The sequence below is a fragment of the Carassius gibelio genome, chromosome A9, assembly GCF_023724105.1.
Source record: "Carassius gibelio isolate Cgi1373 ecotype wild population from Czech Republic chromosome A9, carGib1.2-hapl.c, whole genome shotgun sequence".
In the NCBI taxonomy this organism is placed as follows: domain Eukaryota; kingdom Metazoa; phylum Chordata; class Actinopteri; order Cypriniformes; family Cyprinidae; genus Carassius; species Carassius gibelio.
Window position 1 is genome coordinate 24,647,480 of NC_068379.1, and position 25,168 is coordinate 24,672,647.

General features: G+C 39.7%; 2 protein-coding genes across 3 annotated transcripts in view; both read right to left on the minus strand.

The window, feature by feature from the left end:
- Positions 1-20,733, minus strand: part of LOC128020037 (inactive dipeptidyl peptidase 10) — a 47,229-nt gene extending 26,496 nt beyond the window's left edge. The window contains exons 1-3 of one of the 2 annotated variants that reach the window (XM_052606567.1): positions 20,619-20,733; positions 1,379-1,493; positions 1,083-1,178 (exon numbers count right to left, since the gene is read on the minus strand). In XM_052606567.1, coding sequence (XP_052462527.1) covers positions 1,083-1,178; positions 1,379-1,493; positions 20,619-20,684 — 277 coding nt within the window. In that variant the 5' untranslated portion in view covers positions 20,685-20,733. Of the gene's footprint in view, positions 1-1,082; positions 1,179-1,378; positions 1,494-8,331; positions 8,711-20,618 lie in introns of those variants that run through there. The other variant, XM_052606568.1, reaches the window with a different exon arrangement.
- Positions 20,734-24,963: 4,230 nt separating this feature from the next.
- Positions 24,964-25,168, minus strand: part of LOC128020040 (actin-related protein 3) — an 11,125-nt gene continuing 10,920 nt past the window's right edge. The window contains exon 12 of the mRNA XM_052606571.1: positions 24,964-25,168. This exon is cut by the window's right edge and continues 555 nt beyond it. The gene's annotated coding sequence lies outside the window, so the exon portion shown is untranslated.

The following is a 25,168-nucleotide window of genomic DNA, read 5'->3' on the forward strand; positions in this document are numbered from 1 at the left end:
GGGTCGCACAAAGTCACTTGGCTGCAGCTAAATTAGCGTTTCAATGACACACACACACACACACACTCACACGGTTCAGTCTAGGGCTGCACGAATGTGACGAGTGGGGCGGGGCCGAGAGCCGTGGGAACGGAGCGAGGCCGGTGGAGTGATTGGAAATGAGCGACACGTGCTCCACTCACCGGTCTCGAGAACCACGGAGGAGATGGAAGGATATAAAAGAGGAGCGATGACAGTGAAGGACGAGAGAGGACCAGGCCTGGGCTTTATTTTGTATTTTGGTTTTGGTTTTTGCTTGTGCGCCGCAGTCGTCTGTGAAGGACTGTCGCACTGTTTTGTGTTTATTTGGTTATTAAAAGGGTTCCGGCCTCCTTCCTGAAGGAGTCATCAAGGCAGTGAGATCGCCCCTCCTTCCTCGCGGGCTTCGGCACCATTGTAACACATTAAAAACTTCACAATCACGGGGGAAAGAAGGAGGCGGGAACCGGGAAGCAATCATCACATCAATATAGCCCACCAACATTAATAACGAACTGCATTTTAGAATTGTAATTAAGTTCGCGTGCATTGGATGTTTTGAAGCGCTCATATTTTTTTTACCTATTTCACAAATTTTTTTATCTCAAAACTTGAGTTTTAGATCGTTCTGCTTGGCTTCTTATGCTTTTATAAAAAAAGTGTTGGATTGTGCTCAGTTCCCGTACACACACGAGAGGATCCTGAACACAACACAGCACAGATCACAGTTCACTGGAGGGAGCCTGCTTCACGTTATTATGGACACTACATATTTTAACGTCTGTAAACAAAACTTTTCAGGTGTACTCTAAAATAAAATGGTTATTTTTCTTAAATACTTAATTTCTGGCCTCAAACATTTAAGTAAGGTTAGGCTTAATGTCAATGTTTTTTTTCTCAAATATTTTGGTGGGTCGTGAAATTGATTTCACTTGTCTAGGTGGGTCGTAGAATGGAAAAGTTTGGGAAACACTGTGCTAAATGATTAAATGTAAATGTAATGTAATGAATGAGATCCATTAGAAATGAACGATGGATGTGGTTCTGTGGTCGTATCATCTTACCGTTGATCCAGTGAGCTTCAGGGTCGTGGACGTAGAAATCTGTGCTGAAAAGATCCTCCACCGTCAGCTTGGTGTCGCTGCCAGGCTGGGTATCCACTGTCACACAAACAGACAAACGAGAGCACCAGGTCAGTAATGGACTCACACGTCACGTAACAAACAGCAGAGTAACGCCGCTCACACCGCTGCTGATGTAAAGCTGGAGATTGTCACAATGCAAAAACAGGTAGGACCTGGAGAGTTGTGAACACGAGCACTGTAAGAAAATCACAATGAATGAGGGTTTGCTGTAGTACCTGGAGTGAGGAGGATCACAGACATAGTGATGAGAGAACAGACCACCAGAATGACCAGCAGAGCGATGGCGATCCCCTTCCAGTTCCTCTGAGGAGGACTCATTCCTGCCAGATCCTTCAGGAAACACAAACACACACAAACACCTCATTTCTTCAGCTGCCACAGAAACTGAGGCACGAATGTTGAGGTTTAACATGTAGTAATGACTTGAGTGAGTAATACTAATGTTTCATTTGGACTGATTTTATTCCCTCGAGTTCATTTGTTCATTTGATGAGGGACGAGTCTAAATGATCAGGGTAACAGACAATGTCTCATGTAAGATTCGTTTGGAGTCATGATGTTGAGATGTACTGTCCTGATTCCCGGAGCTTCAGCACACCGACATCAACGTGACCAAACGAAAGCTCCTGAATAAGTGTAGAAGAGTAAACCAATCTTGTTTTAAAGGAAAGTTATATTTAGATCTTGTACATAATGTCTTCAGTCAATGATAATCGCTGTTCTTTCAGAGGAAGATGAACTCTCCAGACCTTGGCTGTGAGTGTCTGCACACGTGTATAAAGACAGAGTAAGCGTGCACCGCTATTTTTAGTGAGGTGACACGTGTACCGCTGCTCACTTTGACCTCACCGAGGGCATATTTAGGACGTTCAGAGGACGAACAGATCCACAGAACCATCATTCATCTCTCAACATAAGCGGCAGACATCAGGTTCCTCTCACTGCGTTCCTTCACACGCCATCAAACACCGTAATCAATACAGAAGACGTGCACTTGAAACGTTCAAAAACCATACACACGTAACACACGTAACACACTCCACATAGGCAAACGTTAGCAATGTCACTGTGCAAAAGTCTCCTACATGTGTCTGTAAAGGCATGTGCATGTCAGAATTATAAAATCATCATGACTTCAGGGGCCAGAGTATCTCTTACTCTCTTCGGATTCAAATTAGAACAATCTACGATTTTTATTTATGTAACTGGCTTTAAAAAAAGAAGTTATGTCTAATTAGATGACTTGCTTGTGAAACTATAGTCTAAACATTTTATGCGACTGGCCACTGAACACAACATCATGTTTTCACAGTAAAATGCAAAGCCTCCGCGAGAACAAGAAACAAGTCATTCCTGTGAAGTTCATTCACATCAAGAATGAGCATTTACCTGACAACAAACCAAATGTTTTTACTGTATAGATCATTACATACATCAGAGCTTGTAGTGGCGCAAAACACACAGAATTAAAGGCACAAATGTTGGTGTGCTGTTGCCTTTCATGTCAAACAGATGAGAATGAACCTAACCCGTGATTAGTGAGGTTTATATATATATATAGGGGGGGGGGAGCTATAATGCAGTAATGAAGTACATCGTTATTTCATATCACACACACAGACACTGAACTGCAGAGACGTTTCTCAGAGTGCTGTGCTGTTTTTTTAATGTAGTTTCATGGTTCCCTGCATCTGACCTCATAATGTTATTGTGTGCTTTCATTTTCAAGAAAGAAGAGAGAAACTAATACATAATGAATGTGAACCCCTGCTAATGGTCTGTTTGTGAAGGCATCATAATGTCAAATACATTTATTGAGCTGATGTTAGAGATCAAACCGCATCAGTGTCGCTCAGAAACATACAGCACTGAATATCATCTGACATTTACAAATGTATCAACATTAATAATGCATTATTGTCACCAAATCTCATATTTCTATTCCATTACTTCAACATGAAACAGGATTTGCAGAAGCATCCAGATCCTCATCTCACTGTACTCTGAGTTTGACTCATTTAATTATCTGATGTAGGGATGCTCATATTGACCAATTAATCATTAAAAGAAAGTTAGAAATGTGACTGATTAATACTATCAGTTAAACAGTTTTGCCAGGATTATGGACTGTCTGTGCATGTTTTGCTCATTTCTCTTATTTGGTCATGTTCCTGACGTCGTCTAGGCTGATTGTCATTTGTGATCATGTGTTTCTCCAATTATCCTGACCTATGTATATAAATCTATGCTTCTGCATTCTGTCTCGGTCAGGTCTACTTGTTATGTCCGTGTGTTTCCTGCTGTTCCCAGCATTCGATGTACCCTGTGTTCCTTGGGTTAAAGACTATTTCGTTTATTCCACTACTCCATTGTTGCCAGAACGAGTGACAGAAGACCCAACCAACTACAGTTACCTCCATGTGTTCAATGTTTTTCCTCAATGATTTCTTTTGATCCCGCTGTTTCCATGGACCTCCCTTGCCTCAAAGTCCTCCTCTTGCTGGAGAAGGGGGACAGAACTCTCCAGAACCATACAAGACTGTTCCAGCTGCTAGAAACAACCACCAGCTACCCAAACGACACGCTCATTCTCATGCTCATGCTATTCTGTGAAGGCAGCTTGAACACCGCAAACAGACCTTCATCTGAAGATGGTCCTTAAGAGGATTTCACTGCCTTCGTGGAGTGGACATGGTTCACTATCCACTGCCTGTCCTGTGATTTCGTCAGATCCACTCCAGACCCAGTGCCCAGATCACCAGTGCATCAGCCTGAGCCCACCAATGATGGAGAGCCAATTCCAGCCGCGATCGACGAGCCAGCGCAGAGCAGAGTGACTGAGTGGAGGATCGTCCCGGACCTGGAGCTCAAGACGTCAGACCAGGTGTGAGAGCCGCACCTGTGCGATGCCCCCCACGAGGGAGAAAGCTGCAGACTGTGTGCACACGTTGAGGAGCTCTGCCCCCTGCACTGCAGCTGAGAGGGAGATGAGTATGATCAACGAAGAGGAGAGTGCTCCAATCCCTGAACCCAGTCCAGACCTCCCTCCAGTGCCCACTCCTAGAAAGAGCACACCATCGTTACGGTGCAAGCTCAGTGGGTCTGCCATCCTCCATCCTCCATCCTCGATGGCTGGAGATTCCCTCACCTCCGCCTCCAGCCTCCTGATTCACTCACGAGTTGTTCAAACTTCCTGAAATGAGTTAAAGCCAAATACTGGATTGCATTTATACTGTGAAAAGTAATTGAAAGGGGTCATATGATGTTATTTCAAGTTTTCCTTTCTCTTTGGGTGTTACAAGCCGTTTGTGAATAGATAAGATACCTGCAAAGACTAAAGTCTCAAGCTCAAAGAGATATACTTTATAAAAGTTAAGACTTAGTTAAGACTAAACACGCCCCCCCCCCCCCATGTCTATGTCACTGTGTGGGAAGATTTGCATAACACCACCCAAATGTTCTCGCAAATAAAGAAAGTTAACTTCATTGCAGTCATGTGAAAGTGAAACTACTCGTTAAACTGTTTGTAAAGGACACAACTAGAAACCAGTGGTTAAGTTGTATTTACATCACTGTCCCAAATATTCAGATGTTTGCAGGGCATTTTACGGAGGACTGTTTCCTGGGACAGTAGTGTACAATGCCGGTGTTCTGACAAACAATGCTGACTCACAGTCTGTAAGTATGTTTTCATATGTAAAGGATTTGCCACTAATGATTCAAACTGGTGTTTTGAGCAGTGTAGAGTAGAACTTGTTGAATGTCGTTTCTCCGATCACAAATGCAGAAATGTTTTTATGTTTACTCGGCACAATGTACAATGCAACGTGTAAAAAGACATTACAAGTCATTATAATCAGTAAATATGTTCCCACTGGATGCAACAAATGCTTCGTTTGTGTTTTATTGGTTTTGTCTCACGCTAGGACACACATCACAGTATGTTGAGGGGTGTACGATTTCTGTCACACGCTTGAGGCATTCGGCCAATCACACCTCGCTCTTCAGAACGATGAGGGTTTGTTAAAATGTACGTGTTTCAGATAGAACAATAATGTGCAGTATGTGGAAAATTATGTTTTTAACTGCATAAACACATTGCATTACATCAAATACACAAAATAGGTTTGGAAATAATATTTTTTTTTTACTGAACATATCTTGTCATTTGGCAATTAAATTGCATTCCATTTTTCTGAAAGCACTATTTCCTCAAAAGCACTATAAGAATTGTAAGTGAATAGGAGTCATTACATCCCTTAAAGCCCATTCACATCATGGACAATACACTTTAACAACAACTATAACTATAAAGGTCTAAAAGTGTTCTAATTCTATGAGAACAGAGAGTCACCATCATAACTATAACAGTAACATAGAGCAACAATATCATGGGAATAATTTTCAGTGTGATTTTTCCCCGCTGATAAACAAAACAAACATTGAGAGTAAATCAGATTCCATCAGACTTTAAAGAGCTGAAGCATTTAGCGCAGCAGATGACGAGCCTGTACACTGATGAATAAACAACAGCTTAACACACCTGCAGCACGTTAGCGGTGTATAACATTCAGAATGTTACTGAACACCTCCCAATATTCTCTCAGACTGACCAGCTCTACCAGAAAGACTCGAGAAGTGAAGATAAATCTCAAAAGTATTTATTTACAAAACCCAATACAAATAAATAAATAAATAAGTGTTTGGTGTAGGCCCCATCCGTAGATTAAATCTGAAGTCATAGATTCCAGCTATTCCTAATGAAGACGAAGGCAGGGCAGAGCTTAAATCTGCATGGTGGGGAGCATGGAGGGAAATGACAGCGCCAGTTTCTGCAAACACAAGGAAGTGTGAGTAGAGAGATTATATACTCCTTGTGTTGAGAGACGACTGGATAGATCTAACCGTTATACATGACGTGACATTAAGTCTTCTGAGTAGAACTTGTGCTGATGCTTCCATTTATAGAAAAACTGAAGTGTGTACTTGCGACACTAGGCTTTGTGCCTTCCACTGAGGCTTGAGAAACATGATCAGATCTTACTAATCTGCATTTGCACATCATCAGACAAATACATTGCTTTGATGCGCTCATCATCCCTGGCATGAATAGCACCAAAGGAATTATTTGAAATCATTTTAATGAAACATTCATGACAGAGTCTTAGAAATTGCCTCTATCAGAAAATAATTCCAATAAATGTCATATTTCCTACATTGAAATGTCCATAATTAAAGCAATTACAGTTGTGCATCAGAAGGCCAGCTGTGAAAATGGAGACTAAAAAGCATTTTCAATAAAAAGAAAAAAGAAAAGAAAGGAAAAGAACAAAGCTGCAGGTTAAGCTAAATTTCCCAGCAGGCAGAATTTTTACATTTAGATTAGCTGAATTTCAGGTACTGTAAGCTACATCTAACTACCAGAAATGTGTTTCTCTTTCCCAGTTCTGCATGAGTGTGTGAGAGAAGCTGTGGAGACAGCGATCGTCTGATGACCCAAACACAGCTGTCAAACACCAAACACAAACAACCTGCAGCGACGCGTCTGCATGACTGGACTCACAGATCTCACAGCTGAAACACATTCAGCTGCTTATTTGGCTTACAGACTCCAGTACTGTTTCTGGGCATAGGCAGGCTAGGCGTTCACCTAAAGCACCACCAGCAGGAGGACGCCAGGCAATAAAGCTAAGTTCAAAGGACAATGAAGAATAATGGTGCAAGGAAAAAGTGCACAAAATAAGTATTCTGTTGAGGCAGTATTTATAGTCGAGAAATCATGCTGCAAAATTGAGTCCAAAAGGTGTGTGTTTTTGCGCCAGTGCACTGTAAAAGGATCAGTGTGGTATGGTATAATTTGCTATTTCACAAGATCAATACATTCTTTGTTAAACCGCTTTGTTGAATTTAACGCATCCTTACAGAAGTGTTGAAATGAATTAATTCACTTTTCTAACGGTGCTTAATGGGAGGAGTGCTTCTCAATATCCCTCCTTGTTTCATCCATCCTCTGTCCTTCATCCCATGACGCGGACACCGCTGGAGCTCAGCCATCTTGAAGGACATCTCAAATCTCTAATTGCACCATGAGGAGGCGAGGATCGAGGAGTGAGGAGACTTCTAGAGGAGCTTCGAGTGAGGATACACAGATGCATCCTTCGTGTGTGTGTGTGCGTGCGTGCGTGCGTGCGCGTGCGTGCGTGTGTGCGTGTGTGTGTGTGTGTGTGTGTGCGCGCGCGCATCACTTGGATGGGTGAAATGCAGAGCACCAACCTTACATTGAAGGTTGTGGGTTCGATTCCCAGGGAGCACATGTTAAGTAAAAACATTTTTGCCTGAATTCACTGTAAGTCGCTGTGAATAAAAGCGTCTGATAAATGTAATTATGTGATCATTTTTAATGCACATTAATAAGGGAAATAACGCACTCTGATGCATGCAATCTGCTTGTTTGGTTTTTGCGATACTCGATAATTCCATGATGTCTCACGAGTTCAGTATTTACACTATTTACACAACTATTTAAATTTGTTTTGACACAACCACTACTGTATAAAGCTCTTTAGAAATAAAGCTGACTTGACTTCTTTTTAAAATCAACACAAATGATGGAACACTAATGAGGCGAACAGCAGGTAGTTGGGATGAAACCTTACCTTTAAATATTCCTAAATATTACAAACTAAAACCTTTCACACATTATATGCGACAACTGCCACAATTCAGTCTCAGAGTGGACTGGTGTTTAACTCAGTTCTCCAGCCGTGTTTGTCGCGCGCGGACAGGTGACGCGTCGTTCTTCATCGCGCGTCCTCCGGTGACTGTATCTGATCACTGACGGTCTGGACAGGTGCTTTAGTCACGGGTGCCCGTGCTCAGTCCCCAATACAGTGCCGAACACAAACTGATTCACTGGTGATGAAAGAAACCTGACAGCACAGCTGTTTTATATTTCATTTGCATTTACACTGAAAGCCCGGTGATGTCACGAATTTGCTGACAGAACGGGTACGGGCGTCGGGTTCGCGTGCACGCGATCCATTACCTGATACCCACCGGATTCGGGGGAAAACGTTACAAATAAGATCAAATGTGGACAAACATCTTTGTGTGTGTGTGTGTGCGTGTGTGTAAACACTGAGTAACATATGAAGATGCCGTTCGTTACCTCGTCCTGCGGATTCGGTCTTTGGCTTTGCTGCTCTTTGGTGGCCGTCATGGTTCCTGCTTCAGATGCCGCTGAGAAATCCCCCCAAAAAAACCCGAAGTGGTTATTCTATCGCCGTTTCAGGACCAAAGAACCGCTCCTCCGTTTGCTCTTCGTCCGTGGAGGAGCGCAGCTTTCTTGGCATTCCACCGCAGCAGCGCGCGGACAGATAGAGACGAGATCGATTCAGCAACGATGATCTAATTCTGATCTCTGTCGAATTCAAACTGATTGCAAAGAAGGGATGAAAGAGCGGAGCGAGATAGAGCAGCACGGACTGATGCTGAGCTCGAGGGGCGGGAGGACTGGCCTCGATGACGCGCGAGCCAGAAACAGACCGACAAACCGACAGGGAGACCGAGAGACAGACAGACAGAGAGAGAGAGAGAGAGAGACAGACAGACAGAGAGAGAGAGACAGACAGACAGCACCTGGAACAGCACCAGATATCAAATAAATCGAGGCGATTAAAACATGCAGCCTCGAGCAAGCATCATGACTGACATCTAAATAACATCCATCACCTCTGAACTAAAGCTAACTCCCCGACACAGAATTACGACTGTTTCGAGAAAAATAACAAAACTATCATCAGTTTAACTGTGAATACAGATGTGACTCCACAAATGTTACTCGCATTAATTTCTATGACATGATGAGTTTATATATCTCACACATCTTGTCTTGTTGGCAATTGCTTGTTGATATAAATGCTTCTCATATCAAGGCCACACTCACACTGCAGATGAATGTCATGGCGCTACTGAGCGCTTCTGCACAGACACATCGGTCATTTATATTCAGAGCCGGTGCAGCGCCGAAATTTGCACCCTGTCAGGTTATGCACCCCCCAGTATTGGTAGGATGAGGAGATGGTGTGGAGGAGGTTTAGGATTAGGGGTGGGTTGGGATTAGGCAATCAGGTAGCGACTTCAAGGAGAGGGTGCATAAATCTGGCAGGGGTGCAGAATTCGGCACAACACTGGTATGGCCCAAGGCATAAGCGAACTCAACGGTTGTTAAGGACCCCGTGGCCACCAGGGGGCCCCCATGAATACATCAAATGTCTTGATTTTTTCGGTTAATCTATTTGCACATCTGTGCAAACAGTCCTCCTTGTTTGCAGAGGCTAGTTACATTGACTTTACATTTACCCCACTAGTATCAGCCCCGGGCCCATATGCAAAAAATAAATCGGTAAACTTCGCCTTGATTTTTGTGAAGTAATTAAAGTTTTGTGGATCGTGATTCACAAGCTGTTTATTTATGGCATAAATGCGACATCCCGTATGTTGTTAATTATCAGTAACCTTAGTAAGTGTTCAGTATTTTAAAGTGAAGTACAGTAACATTACTGGCAGTTTTAGTAATGTTATGATCAATATAATAGTTATTCCTATGTATGAATATACAATGTGTTGTTTGCATGGATCAAACAATCTAAAAAGATACAATAAACCTTGAAGTACTAAATTAACCTTTATATGCACTATATTGTCACTCCTTCTTCATTGTTTCCAAAAAGTTGTGCTCCATGTCAAGATACAAACACAAATACAATAGACCGTATCATAGTACTGAGACTGCTCTCCTTAAAATTACAAATGATCTGCTCTTATCATCTGATCGTGGGTGTATCTTTCTATTAGTTTTATTGGATCTTAGTGCTGCGTTTGACACAATTGACCACAACATTCTTTTGCATAGACTTGAACACTTTGTTGGCATCAGTGGAAGTGCATTAGCATGGTTTAAATCGTACTTATATGACCCGCCATCAGTTCGTAGCAGTGAATGAAGATGTATCATATCGATCACAAGTGCAGTATGGAGTACCTCAAGGCTCAGTTCTAGGGCCGCTACTCTTCACGCTTTATATGTTACCCTTGGGAGATATCATCAGGAAACATGGTGTTAGCTTTCACTGTTATGCTGATGATACGCAGCTCTATATTTCCTCGCAGCCCGGTGAAACACACCAATTTGAAAAACGAATGGAATGCATAGTCGATATAAAAAATTGGATGACGAGTAATTTCTTACTGCTTAATTCAGAAAAAACAGAGGTGTTAATTATAGGACCTAAAAACTCTGTTTGTAATAACCTAGAACACTGTCTAAGACTTGATGGTTGCTCTGTCAATTCTTCTTCATCAGTTAGGAACCTAGGTGTGCTACTTGATCGCAATCTTTCCTTAGAAAGCCACGTTTCTAGCATTTGTAAAACTGCATTTTTCCATCTCAAAAATATATCTAAATTACGGCCTATGCTCTCAATGTCAAATGCAGAAATGTTAATCCATGCATTTATGACTTCAAGGTTAGACTATTGTAATGCTTTATTGGGTGATTGTTCTGCACGCTTGGTAAACAAACTACATGAATGAATGAGCTCCTTTTACATTATACTCCTCTACGTCCGCTACGTTCTCAAAACTCAGGCAATTTGATAATACCTAGAATATCAAAATCAACTGCGGGCGGCAGATCCTTTTCCTATTTGGCGCCTAAACTCTGGAATAACCTACCTAACATTGTTCGGGAGGCAGACACACTCTTGCAGTTTAAATCTAGATTAAAGACCCATCTCTTTAACCTGGCTTACACATAACATACTAATATGCTTTTAATATCCAAATCCGTTAAAGGATTTTTAGGCTATGTACCCTATGTACTTGCTACATCATTAGAAGAATGGCATCTACGCTAATATTTGTCTGTTTCTCTCTTGTTCCGAGGTCACCGTAGCCACCAGATCCAGTCTGTGTCCAGATCAGAGGGTCACTGCAGTCACCCGGATCCAGTACGTATCAAGACCAGATGGTGGATCAGCACCTAGAAAGGACCTCTACTGCCCTGAAAGACAGCGGAGACCAGGACAACTAGAGCCCAGATACAGATCCCCTGTAAAGACCTTGTCTCAGAGTTGCACCAGGACAAGACCACAGGAAACAGATGATTCTTCTGCACAATCTGACTTTGCTGCAGCCTGGAATTGAACTACTGGTTTCGTCTGGTCAGAGGAGAACTGACCCCAACTGAGCCTGGTTTCTCCCAAGGTTTTTTTCTCCATTTTGTCACCGATGGAGTTTCGGTTCCTTGCCGCTGTCGCCTCTGGCTTGCTTAGTTGGGGTCACTTCATCTACAGCGATATCATTGACTTGATTGCAAATAAATGCACAGACACTATTTAAACTGAACAGAGATGACATCACTGAATTCAATGATGAAATGCCTTTAACTATCATTTTGCATTATTGAGACACTGTTTTCCAAATGAATGTTGTTCAGTGCCCTTGACGCAATGTATTTTGTTTAAAGCGCTATATAAATAAAGGTGACTTTGACTTTGACAATCGAGAACTGCAGCCGTGGATATGAAGTATTTGCAATCATTTATATTATTGCTCTGTATCTTGTGGAGGTGACCCTGACATAAGGTCTGTAATGTTTGAATATTAAATGTAATTTCTTATTACACATGCACACACACACACACACACACACTCTTGTCTTATCTTTTTGGGGGGCGTTACATAGACATGATAGCCTTTATACTGTACTGATGATAAATATGAGTCCCTGAACCACAACAGGACACAGTCTGGATTGTTTGAAAAAAAAAAAAAAAAGGTATATATATGTATATATATATATATATATATATGGTATATAAATATAGTATATATATATATATATATATATATATATATATATATATATATATATATATATATATATATATATATATATATTAGAATTTGTTCTTTAAGGGGAGCTAAATTGTGTTATTGTAATGTTTTAAATATTGGGGTTGTTGGACCACAAACATCTGTTTTGTAGATTACAGCACACACATGTAATCTGCTAAACTCAATGCTTCTATATTTCTAAGGTTATAGGAAGCTCCAAACATCCTGAAAACACGCTGCACTGCTTTATTTCACACAGAAGACACATGCGGTTCTCCCTGATCTATAACCTCTGTATTCATCAGCTCCAGATTCAGTCCAGCTGAGGAGAGAGAAATGTCTGACCTGATTCCATCGGCTCGCGTGTGTTTGTGTGTATAATATACAATTATATGTGTGTTTAGTTCACTCTCGAACACTCGTCTGTGAAGTTCAGCGTACTAGAATAATCTGTCTTTAGTCTCTGTCTTTAGTTTCTTTGACAAAAACACAGTCTCAGTGTGGACAGGAGGCTGAAACGGAGAGAAAGAGATGTGTTTTCAAACTAGAACATATCAGTGTGGACAAGGCCTTACACGACTGGATCTGTGGGGTTCACTGGGTCCTAAATCACCCTGAAATAGTTTATTCTGAGATAAGTAATAATTAGAAAAATGACTTGTTTCTAACAAACATCTTTGAGTCTAGATGAATAAACAGCCTCAGACAGGACAGACATTTAAGGCATAATTCACAGTTGTCTCAGAAGACAGGGACATAACATGCTCATTCTAGAAGAAGCGTCTTACAATCTTAAATCCATTACAGTGTACAAAACAATCATTCTGTCAGCAAGACGAGGCCTACTTTTAACACTGAAGTCCTGCAGGTTCTACAGTAAATACAGTCCATAACTGAGATATATACATAACTGAGCGAGAGCGCGGCATGTGATGAGCACCTTATTCAGCGTTGCTACTGACGACAGTTGCTATCGGGACCTCACGACTGACCAATCAGAATCAAAGCAGCTTCACGGAGATTAAAACAGCAGAATCAATTATGGAAATTCAGGAGGGACAGAAAACGACATCATAATTCCAGATGAATCAGTCGATGAGTTTCCTGAACTACTCGTCACACACAGCGCTGAAGTGCTGCCCGGAGTGTTAGGATTGAGTTCAGCCACATGTCCCCATTTCATCGTGTGTGTGTGTGTGTGTGTGTGTGTGAGTGTGTGTGTGTGTGTGTGTGTGTGTGTGTGTGTGTGTGTGTGAGTGTGTGTGTGTGTGTGTGTGTGTGTGAGTGAGTGAGTGTGTGTGTGTGTGTGTGTGTGGATACACACTCATTAAGGTGAGACAGCGCTCTCTCTCTCTCAGGACTGTACGCTAATTACTCTGGGTCAGAGTGATAATTGCATGAGTATGTGCTGGATTTGGCACTATTAATAAAGTTCAGTAAGTCTTCTGCCCTCTGACCCCCCGACCTTTACTGACCCTCACTTAATTGAAGAGCTTTAAAATTGAGGCATAATCTGATCAACAAAAAAGAGCAGTAGCCAAACGCTCCAACCATGGGATGAGAACAGCACTTTCTCTCTGAATCACCTGTGCTGATGAATTATCTCTCACACAGACCAGACAAATGCAGGAGATTTGAATTACACACAAAACTACGCTCGTTTGAAACTAGATTGTTTTCATGCAACACACTGCAAACATCTTCCGCTGGAATAACTCGTAATGAGAAGTTTCTAAACCTGCTGTCCAACAAAAGACAAAAGATATATTCTATACTGTCATTAAAGGCTATGTTGATTAGCAATGGATTATAAATACACTTAATTTTTATAAAAATACCCAAGATGGCTTGAAGAACACAGATAAACTATATTCATAGCAATGCTTGGCACTCACACACTCTCTCTGAACAAAAGACACACATCTTTAAGCTTTCTTCAGACTCATCCTGCAAACTGTCTATTCAGATACATCAGACCACATTGAATGACCAACATCTTCCCTGCGTGGACATAAGATGACCAGCAGAAATGCTTTTCTTTGTCCTGTTGTCTTGCTGTTTGTGTCTGGACACGTCCATCATGAGGTTAGAGATCAGCCCTTCACGATTCGTCCGGACTGACCGATGACGAGGAACACGAGGTCGCAGTCATTGCTTTAATAAAGCATTGATCAGACATTAAAGCATCATTTCTGTAAAGCACTGAAATATCTCTGGAACGCTGAATTGTTAGATAAGATATAAAAAATATGTACAACTGGACTTGATTATGGACCATAAGAAAGACGTATGGTATGTTTTAGAACAAGATCAAGCAGAATCAACACTGATGTAAAATTCTCTGCATTGAGATACAGTGAGCAAAGAAAACCTAACATGATTCACATCTCTAAAATATTTTATTTTCTATGCAGTATATTATTATGGGGACAACGTATTGAAGAGCAGTAATGATCCATAAACTCAACGGTTCTACAGCAAAATCATATCTCAAAAGAAATGCTTCAGAAAGCATGATTGTTTCCTTTACTTTTAGGAGCTGAATCAATAATGTGACACAGTTCATGTTGAGCTGACAGCATCATGAGGCCTGTGTGTGCTCCGAAGACTGTTAGCAGAGACACAGGCGCTCTCTAGTGGTCATTACAGAGCAGTACAGGACAGCAGAGAGCATCACTTACACCAGCACAAAACAGATCTAAACACGTGCTCTCTGAGGTACAGACTGAAGATGATGCACTAAATGTGTTGTGTTTGTCACTCACTGCTGCTGATAGAGAATAAATCAGGTTCTGTCGCAGTGTAAACCAGCTTTAACATCTGCTCATCATGGCTGGAGGCCAGAGGTGGGTAGTAACGAGTTAAATTTACTTCGTTGCATTTACTTGAGTAATTTTTCGGGGTAACTAATACTTTTCGGAGTTTATTTAAAGATGGGTACTTTATACTCTTACTTGAGTAAATTTTTTGGGAAAAATTTGTACTTTTACTTCATTACTTTGGGCGACGCTCCTGTCATTACTTTATCTTAATGCAATAAATGTTATAAATGCTTCAGTTTATTCCAAACGCGCCGTCTACTTTTCTCTGGGAAATAAGCGATGCCCATTCGCGAATGATTCATTCTTTTGAGTCAATTCTGTTCAAAGGCTTGATCAAACCAATTGGCAAACGAGTGAATTGGTTGATGAATCAGTTTGAAGGAGTCGTTCAGTTCCCTGCCGCACGCGCTGAGCGTCTGAAGCGGTTCACTCAGAGTTGTAACGTTTAACATCAGCAGTGTTGAAAATGTGGCTATGAAACTGCACTGAATTGAAAGCAAATCTGCAAAGGCTATTATTTGCTTGCGATGGAGATCCTTATTAGATCACCACGTGTGCTGTCTACTGTTTAACAGGTAATAACTTGGGCTACATTTGATTACAGTACAGGATACCACTGTGACATTAGTTTGTTGTACGTGTGTGGAGTCAAGTTGAATGCAGCTTCCAAAAGACAAAAAATAGCCGATTAAGATTTTATTAATTTTAATACAATCACACCAGTGCGAGTATGTTCGGCGAGTCATATCATCAGCTGCTAAATTCAGATCTGTGATCGATTGCCGGTGCTGAGCCAGAGATAGACGCGTTCTTACAGCGCTGCGCATTAACCAATCACACACTGTGCTGTTGAGCTTTTGAATGCAATGGCCAATCAGAGGTGTTCCGATGAGTCATCGCTGAAATGCCGGTGCTTCCTTCACTCGCTCACTGACTGAATACCTCTATCTGCCGATTTCTTTCGTTAGAAACGACAAAGTGCAGATGTGTGTATGAATCTATAATTAAGATATTGATTTCTAATGTCCAATAGTCCTCAAATAACATTATAGTCCAATATCGTCTAGTTAATGAAAACGCGGTATAAATTTCGTCATCAGATATTATTTTTAGCTCATCATTAATTGGCTGTCCAACTAACTAAACACCGATGATACAGGGGGGTGGTCGGTCAATATGGATATGGTTTTATTTTTTGGTCAATGGTGATATTTAACTTTTATTGCCAAAATAAGTCAATCAAAGACATCATTAATTTTATTATTATTTGAAATATACACAGTGATTATTTTTTATATAGTGTATAATATAATACAAATTTTACAATTAGTTTTTACCTATTTGTTGGGCACCCTGTCAGTCAGGGGCCCTTGGAATTGTCCTAACCTTTCCCCCATATATGGTGCCCATGCGGGTTCTCGAATCATTTCAATCAGTTCGGGAGTTCGTAATGGGTTCGCGAATCATTTGAGTCAGTTTGGGGATCGCGAATCATTTGAATCAGTTCGGGAGTTCAAAGCGGGTTCACGAATCATTTGAGTCAGTTTGGGAGTTCGGAGCATGAATCATTTGAGTCAGTTCGGGAGTTCGTAGCGGGATCCCGAGTCATTTGAGTCAGTTCTGGAGTTCAAAGTGGGTTCGCGAATCATTTGAGTCAGTTTGGAGATCGCAAATCATTTGTATCAGTTCGGGAATTCAAAGTGGGTTCGCGAATCATTTGAGTCAGTTTGGGGATCGCAAATCCTTTGAATCAGTTCGGGAGTTCAAAGCGTGTTCGCGAGTCATTTGCGTCAGTTTGGGTGTTCAGAGCGTGAATCATTTGAGTCAATTCGGAGCTGGTTCGCGAATCGGAGCTCCCGCCCATATTCGCAGCGGCTTCCGAAATAATTTCGCACGTTTAAAGTCTAGTGTGACCGCCCCTTCATGCTCACAGAACATCTGTGTGAGGTGTACACTCGTCCCTGTCTACAGAGCTGCTGTGCTGTAACCTGCTGATGCTGCTCACAGCCTCGGATAATAAGAGCTTTGTACCACTATACATTACTCAGATAATAGTTGTTTTATTGGATTGTGATTTTTTGTTTTTGTTTTCATTCAGTAGCTATCATTAAAATAATTGAGTTTAAAAAAGTTTCATTAAAAAATTACTTTAACTCAAAGTCAGGGCTGGAGTGCCATCTGGTGGAGTTCACCTGTAACTGCTGATAGGACACCACCTCAGTAAGACAAACTCAATGATCATTAAGATAGAAACGCTATCAACACAATCATAAACAGCAGCATAATAACACAGGTATAGAGATCTGTAGAACAAGTGGATACAGAATGAAATATATGGTAAATATGCAGACAGCGGTCATTGAGATGGCTATTTCATTCAGTTTTAGTATTTAACCCTTTCACAAAGTCATGCTAAATCATTCATGAGAGCACTAGACAATGTTCTCATCACATAGCAATGCTTACTAATCAACACGATCAAAATAATAAGTACTGTGGCATGAATAATAAATAATAAAATTATCCACCCCTAAACTATAGTAAAGTATTAAAACATTTTGATGCAATAAATAAGGTTGGTAAAACTTTACATTTAGGTTCATTAGTTAACAGTAGTTAACTGTATTAGTCAACAGGAACGAAGCATTAACAGCATTCTTGTTCATTTCAACATTTACTACTGCATTATTAAAATCAAAAGTTGTGCTTGTTAACATTAGTTAGTATATGCTGTGAACTAACCCTAAGAAAAATGAATAACTGTTTTCATTAACATTAACAAAGATTAGTAAATACTGTAATAAATGTATAGTTCTTGTTAGTTCATGTTTATACATTAATTCATGTTAACAGAAGACACCTGATTGTAAAGTGTTCTGAAACATCTGTACTTTTATATGTGTGTGTATAATGAGCAGCAGTTGTAGATGTTTTAGAGCAGTCTATGGTTAAATCAGATCTGATGATTCTTCAACAAACACGAAGAGCCGCTAGATCCATTACAGCTCTGCTGCTAAAAACAGATGTTTCCTTCAAGATGATAAATTATCAGTACAAAACTAAAACAACTGTGTCAATGTCTCATTTATCCACAAGATGTGAAGTTTCAGAGGAAGGAAGCATCTGTTTTAACTCCATTGAGCTCACTGTGTCTCTGTGAATGAAGAGATCCAGGACAAAAGAGACGTGAGGTGAGGACTTCAGATCTATGACGGTCAATACTAAAGCACTAAAGTGATGAAATGTGCTGCTCTGAGGTCTCATGATGTAGACACATTTACAGGAACAGGAGGTGTTTGTTACACGGACCTGAACGAGAGAAACCCCGTCAGAACAAGAAGACCACGACTGTAAACAGCAGATATTTCTGAGGTTATTATCTGGCCATTTCTCTCTTGAGCTGCACAAATAAACCTCAAGCGCTGATGAGAACATTAGGAAATGAGCTGGATGTTGGATGAGTTTCACAGTCTGAGAACAAACAGCACAGCGCTGACATCGATTCGTACGTCTAAAGAAGCAAAGCAGAAAATCTCTGGGTTTATATTAATCCAAAGCAAATTCATACATTTCATGTTCAATCTGATGTTTAAATAAAGTTGGGACATTATTTACTTTAAATACCCAATTTTAATATTTCTTCCTTTTTTTGTAAACAGACTCATTATTGATTTTTAAAACATTTTCATGTTGTTTCTGTTTTATTATAAAGAAAAAAATACTGGGTCAATAGATCCTCACTAACCACTGCTTGTTGTTACAGAATTTTCCCGAAGCCATGTAAAAATGTTTAAAATTGCACAAACCTGTTAGAGACTTAATTTTGATAAACAGTATGTTTGTACATCAGAAGCATTAAACATAAAGGATGCAGTGCTGTGGTCTGCTGACCTGGACACCACAGACGCTCGGCTCGTGGAGGAGTTCTGCATCTGATGCGTGGGAGCTCATGCCACCCACCAACAGCCATCATCATCTACAACAACCATCTTTAATTCCTCTTTGATGTGCCATTACACCAATAACAGGAAACTATTATTCCAGGATTTGCAGAACAGATCAGACCATCACCCTGCAGCGGCTGTGATGTCCAGAAACATGAATGATTTATCAGTGCTTCTGAACAGAGCCAGAGTGAAACATACTGAGAGAATAATGCACACAGATTCATAAAATCTGAATCATCTGGTGTAAATGCTGCACGTTCATTAGTGATTGACATCAAATCAGGATTGTTGAGTCAAACGAGCATCTGATTACTGTACTGTAACATACTGTAACTGAACATGTTTGTGAATCTCACACATGTATCTGAGCAGAAGCAGTGTTTGTTCGGTTCTGAACTTCATCTCTCTTTTAATCTCCACGAAAAAAAAAAAAAACTCAATGCGGCGTCCAGTTTCTTCTGTCATTTCAGTTCCTGTAATGCTCTTATCTGTCTGAGTCTCGGATGCTATCAGATGAGACACATCCAGACGCCCTCTTCATTCAGTTAGAAAACTCTTAACTAAGTACGCCAGAGTTTGTCACAGCAGATGCACATTTCAGTGTAATATTGGGAAGTGGCTCTCTAGGACTGATACTGAGGTGAAAACCTGTGTGTAACATGAGTTTCCATTATGAGCATATCTGATATCACACACTGTCTCTGAAGGTAATATGAGAACACAAACTATACCATACTGACCGCATTGAGTGTGTGTGTGTGTGTGATGTTGAGCTGATGGACAGACGCATGAGTGATGTCTGATCCTGACTGACCTCGTGAGATCTAATCCTAACAGCAGAGGAGCCGATCGTTCACACACATGATAATATACACAATATACAGCATGTGAATGAGCCACAGTCACCGAGAAGAGCGTCCTGGAGATGTTAGATGTGAGATGCTGGTCCTGTTTATCACTGCGAAGCTGCTCTGACTCCATCTGTACTGTATAAAGAGCTCTAGATATAAAGGTGACCAGAGACTCAAGTATAGATCAGGGATGAGGATGAGGAGGATGAAGATCCTTCAACAGCGTGAAGCATGAGGTGAGCTCTGCTCCGGCTTTGATCACTCCATCATAAACTATTAAACATTCATGAACCACACAGAGAGCTTCACTGCCTCTCAAACACATACCAATGAACACAGAAATAAAAAGACCAAGACTGTTTTTATACCAATTATTATCAAAACAGAAAAGACAAAAGTCTGCGTTACTGTGTTCATCTCATCATGAACCTGTAGCTACTCATTCATCATTGTACATCAGCAGAAGAACATTCTTCAGAATTATTCACGTCTTGAATTAAGTTGTTTTATAGTATTTATTTATTTTTATTGAAAGCTTTTTTCCGTCACTGCTTTATTATGGCTCAGTCCATCTCAAAATTTCTATTGGATTGGAAGCAGTGGTCTGAACCTGAAATAATCCGATCTGCAGGACAAAATTAAACATGCAACTGCTTGGATCTGACCATATTCTCCAGGACTCAACACTAAACAATACTCAGAATCAGTTCTGAATCATTAAAGAGACTTGTGATGCATATACATATATATATATATATATATATATATATAGTGAAACAAAAGACAAACAACAGCAAAACAGGAAATATCGAGATATTACATGACAACCACATCATCTGAATTATTATTGATCATCTGTGATTGATCCGCCACTGTTTTCATTCCATCACACAAACTCCAGTGACGTCAGCAGCGAGAAACACAGAAAACACTTACTGTGATGCTCTTGGATGATGAGGACTGACATTTGACCTGATGAGACACGCTGGCCGTTTGATTCATCGAGGAGCAGCGACGAAGATCTGATCGATCAGTTCCGTGTGATCAGTTCCGTGTGATCAGTTCGTCTGTCCGCCAGAAGCGCCTCGGTGATGATCGATCAAAGAGAAAAGCGAATGAAGCGAGCGGAGTTCTCTCTCCCTCTCCCTCTCTCTCTCTCTCTCTCTCTCTCTCTCTCTCTCTCTCTCTCTCTCTCTCTCTCTCTCTCTCCCTCTCTCTCTCTCTGTAGCGCAGTCAGTGTAACTCACTCTAGAGTTAGCGTTACTCGTGTTTGTTCCTGCAGATCTTCTTTCATGCCTTTATCTCTAATCAGTCGCATCTGGAGCAGCTCATCTCATGTGCTTCAGCATCAGCAGGTGTTCTGAACTTCACGTAAAGTTAGTTTTAGGCTAGATATTCGCTTCTATACACTGTTCTATAGAGTCAACAGTTTAACAAAGTCAAAGATAACACGATTATTTTGAAGAAAAAAAAAAAACCCGTTAAGGGACCGTCTGACAATTCTGCCGACTGGGTTAAAACGTCCAATGTATTTTAATTAAATTACTTTTTATATTAATAATAACACATTGCCATATTGTAAATCTTGTATTAAGTCTACTCATAGTGATTTACTACAGGTGAGATTTGCCAATATCTCCTTTTGTATTTGTACGGCACACAATTATTTTAATTTAAAAAGTTACTGTAAGTCACCAAAAGTGTTTTTTCCATTTTCCAAAGATTGTAGTACATTGCTAGATACAGGACTACAGGTGAGGTTTTGCCAATATCTCACTAGTAAGTCAATATTATATGTAGCAACATATTATAACCTTTGGAACATGATAAACCTTATTTTGGTGAACTGTAAAGTTTTTTTTTTTTTTGTTTGTTTGATTGTTTTTCTTCTAAACTTATTTGTTCACTGCACATGCGTAGTAGTGCAGTATTGTCCAAGGTGAGATATTAGCAAAACATCTATTCACTAGTTATTTACTAGGTATTTCTCTATAAACAATAACTGAATTATTGGGGTTCGTTTTGTACTGTGAGGTAAATCTGCAGACAGTCCCTAAAGTAGCGAATATAAGGAATATAGCCTAAGCCTAAAACTGTCTTCGCTCCTGTTCGAGATGAACAAACTCAGATACAGTACTGTTTGGGTTGCCAGAATCAAATGACTTCTCGCGAGTTTAATTCAGCGAGATTCACTTCTAAGATCACGAGATTAAGAAATTTGAAGAATTTAAACACATTTACACAACAAGAATTAAACATATAAAAATAGTTTTCAAGCTTCCTTACAAACTGGTGCGTAGTCATTATCATCACCATCATCATCGTTATTATAATTCTTATTTACTTTTACAGTTACTGCATTTCTGGTCTCAAATTGTAGCTTTTTACTTCTTACGGTTTATAAATGTTTGAATTTCTGTCATGATGGTTATTTTCCATACACTTAATGTTGTAACAAAGGTAATAATGTGTTGGTTATTATTATTATTATTATTATTAAGTCTATTTCCTGTTCAGACTGCATTGGTTAAATCTTATGGGTCTGTCACGTGATGAACGAATGACTCGAAAACCCCGAAGACTCAATGGATCAACAAATCTAGCCGGGTTTCCCGATAATGTTTGATGATGATCTTAGAGCTCAAGAGCGTTTTCTACGAGTAATTTTGCGATCGTTCATTATTGTTTCACGTGCGTTTCCCAACAATGCACTTAAAGCGATCGCACAGCTGTGCTCTATCAGAGCTGCTTAGGAGTCGCTGTCCGTTTCTCAAGTGCTGAAATCTCACCTTGTAGAATGGCTCTTCATTGTAGTACACTATCTTTTATTGATGTTAACCTATGCTGCGTTCCAGACAGACAACTTGGATATAATAACTATAACACAATACAATATCATATTATATTATAGTCTATAATATTATACTTTACATAATAATGTATAATATACTTTATATATTTATATATTATGTTAGGTCAAAAATGTTAGCCTGAATGCACTGTAAGTCGCTTTGGATAAAAGCGTCTGCTAAATGCTTACATTTATTTAAATACATTTATTTATACACTGTATAGAGAGAGAGAGAGAGACATTATTTCGGATCAAATACACTTCAGCAAGTCATTGAGATATTCCCCCCCCCCCCCCCCAGTCTTTGAAACATTTCCTACATATTTTATTATTTTTTCTTTTTTATTATTCTTTTTGTTGTTGTTGTTGTTTAGTCATTTAATTTAAACGTGTATTTTTATATTTCTGCCATTTTTATTTCATTTATAAATTAATAAAACAAAAATAAGAAAACGAGTCATACAGTGTAAAATAAAGCACAATCAAATCCTAATATTATAATCACATTGCGCTTGAATCCAGTTAAAGGTGTAATCTGTAATCTGTAATTACTCCCAGAGACGACTCGTTGTTCCCGAGTCATGTTAAAGAATCGTTCAACAATGACCCATCACTACTTGCCATAAATCAAAAGCTACAATGAATATGTTGGAGGGCAATAATAGTAAGGAGATATTTAAATGATTTATTACTGAAAATAGGCTCATCTGCTCCCAGTGTGCTTTTACTGAACTTTAACCCACTCCGGTGTGTGGATGGAGTGTACTGTATGTCAATCACTGCATTCACAGCTGGTCAGTCCAGTAAATCAGGCATTTGCTCTCCCTTTGTTCTGATTATTTAAGCTATTCTTCAAGAAAATCCTGCAGCTCCTGCATTTCTTTGCTTTTCCATCATTTAATGCACATAATATCTTCCCATCAGCATGATGCTGAGATCAAGCTTTACATGGAGGACGAATGACAGATTCATATACAACAATTACAAAAATATGCAACCATTCACTGATGCTCAGAAAAAATATACAATAAAAATATATAATACAAAATAGTGTTCCCTTTATATTTACAAAAGACTTGTCACTCACCCCATCCCAGGGAACATGTTAGGAGAAAACTGTGAGGCTGAATGCAATGTAAGTCACTTTGTATAAAAGCATCTGCTAAATGCATATATTCAAATTCACTCACTTCAGTTCATCACAATAGCTCAAGTTCCCTTAAAATAAATGAAGCTCTCTACACTGCCCTACAGATCTGGGCCCATATTCACAAAACATCTCAAGGCTAAAAGTAGCTCAAAACTTGCCCATTTAGGAGAAAATCTTAAAAACATGGGCGTGCCAGTCCTACATTTTTTGCTCTAAGAGTATTTTACAAAGCATTTGAGCTTTAAATTAGCTCCTAAATCTGTGAAATGTTAGTAGTGAAGAGGACTCCTAGGTCTTGTGATGTGATGTGAATATATGTTATGTTTTGTAAATGTCTTACTATCAGCCATGATTTTTCTGCTAATTAAAAGGTTTTTATATGCATATTACCAAAATGTTATATGTATGTAGTAACTTTACATGGCAGCTCAATCTAATGTTAATGAAAACTGCGCATGTTTGTGTGGAGTGTGAGCTGAACAGATGGAGGCACGCTGAGATCATTTGCTCTTAAAATACTTCCACATTTTTGGTCATAGCCTACTGATAACAGTAATGCATCTTTTGTATCTGTAAAGACTCTTTACAGGATGACAATTAGCTGAACATATAGCATATTGTTTAATTAGAGACACTAAGACTGCATTTTAAAACCTTTATTTGAATATTGAAATATAATAATCTCTGGCACACTATCAGCCAATCACTGTGTGCATATTTAATAAGCATGCTGACATCGTCCATAGCAACGAAGTGAACCCCGCCCCTTACTCTTAGCTTCAGACTTCTGTCTATTCCTTAGTAAAAGTAAATAGGTTTTAAGAAAAAAAAACTAATCTAAAACGTTTTACTGACATTTGAAGAATTCTTATTGGTAAGATAAATGTTTTGTGAACATGGGCCTTGGTCTACACTTTAGTAAACCGCTCCAATCATTTTCATGTAAATATAAGCGGTTTTCTTCCCTGACACAGACGAAACTCAGGGTTCTGCTCTTGGCATCTCTATAACCCTGTGTACAGAAACATATATCTATTGAAAAGTTGATCTGGTGTCTGAAAAAGAAGTGTAGGTCGTGTAATTAGGATTGAGTTTGTGTAGTAAATCTAATTTTCATTTAAAATCACTGTGTATGAATCTTCAGCAGCATTGTTCTTGCAGTCCTGATGGAGGACTGATGTGCTCTCACAGGATCCATCCCTTCAATCCCAAACCCAGGGATGAACGAGATGCTCCTGAATCAGCCGATGCTCTCATTAGACAGACACAAACACACTTCATTAGAAACCATGAGCTTTTATTGGAATGTTTCACCATTACACTCAAATCCCACCGGTGTGTGTCTGTCTCTCTCTAAACCAGCTTCTGCTAATACTGATTCTGCTCAAGCACATGTTCATGAATAAACGACCTCTCGAGGTAAAACAGGTGAGTATCTAAAATGCCATGAAGAAAAAGACAGACAGAGAGAAAATATATGGATTT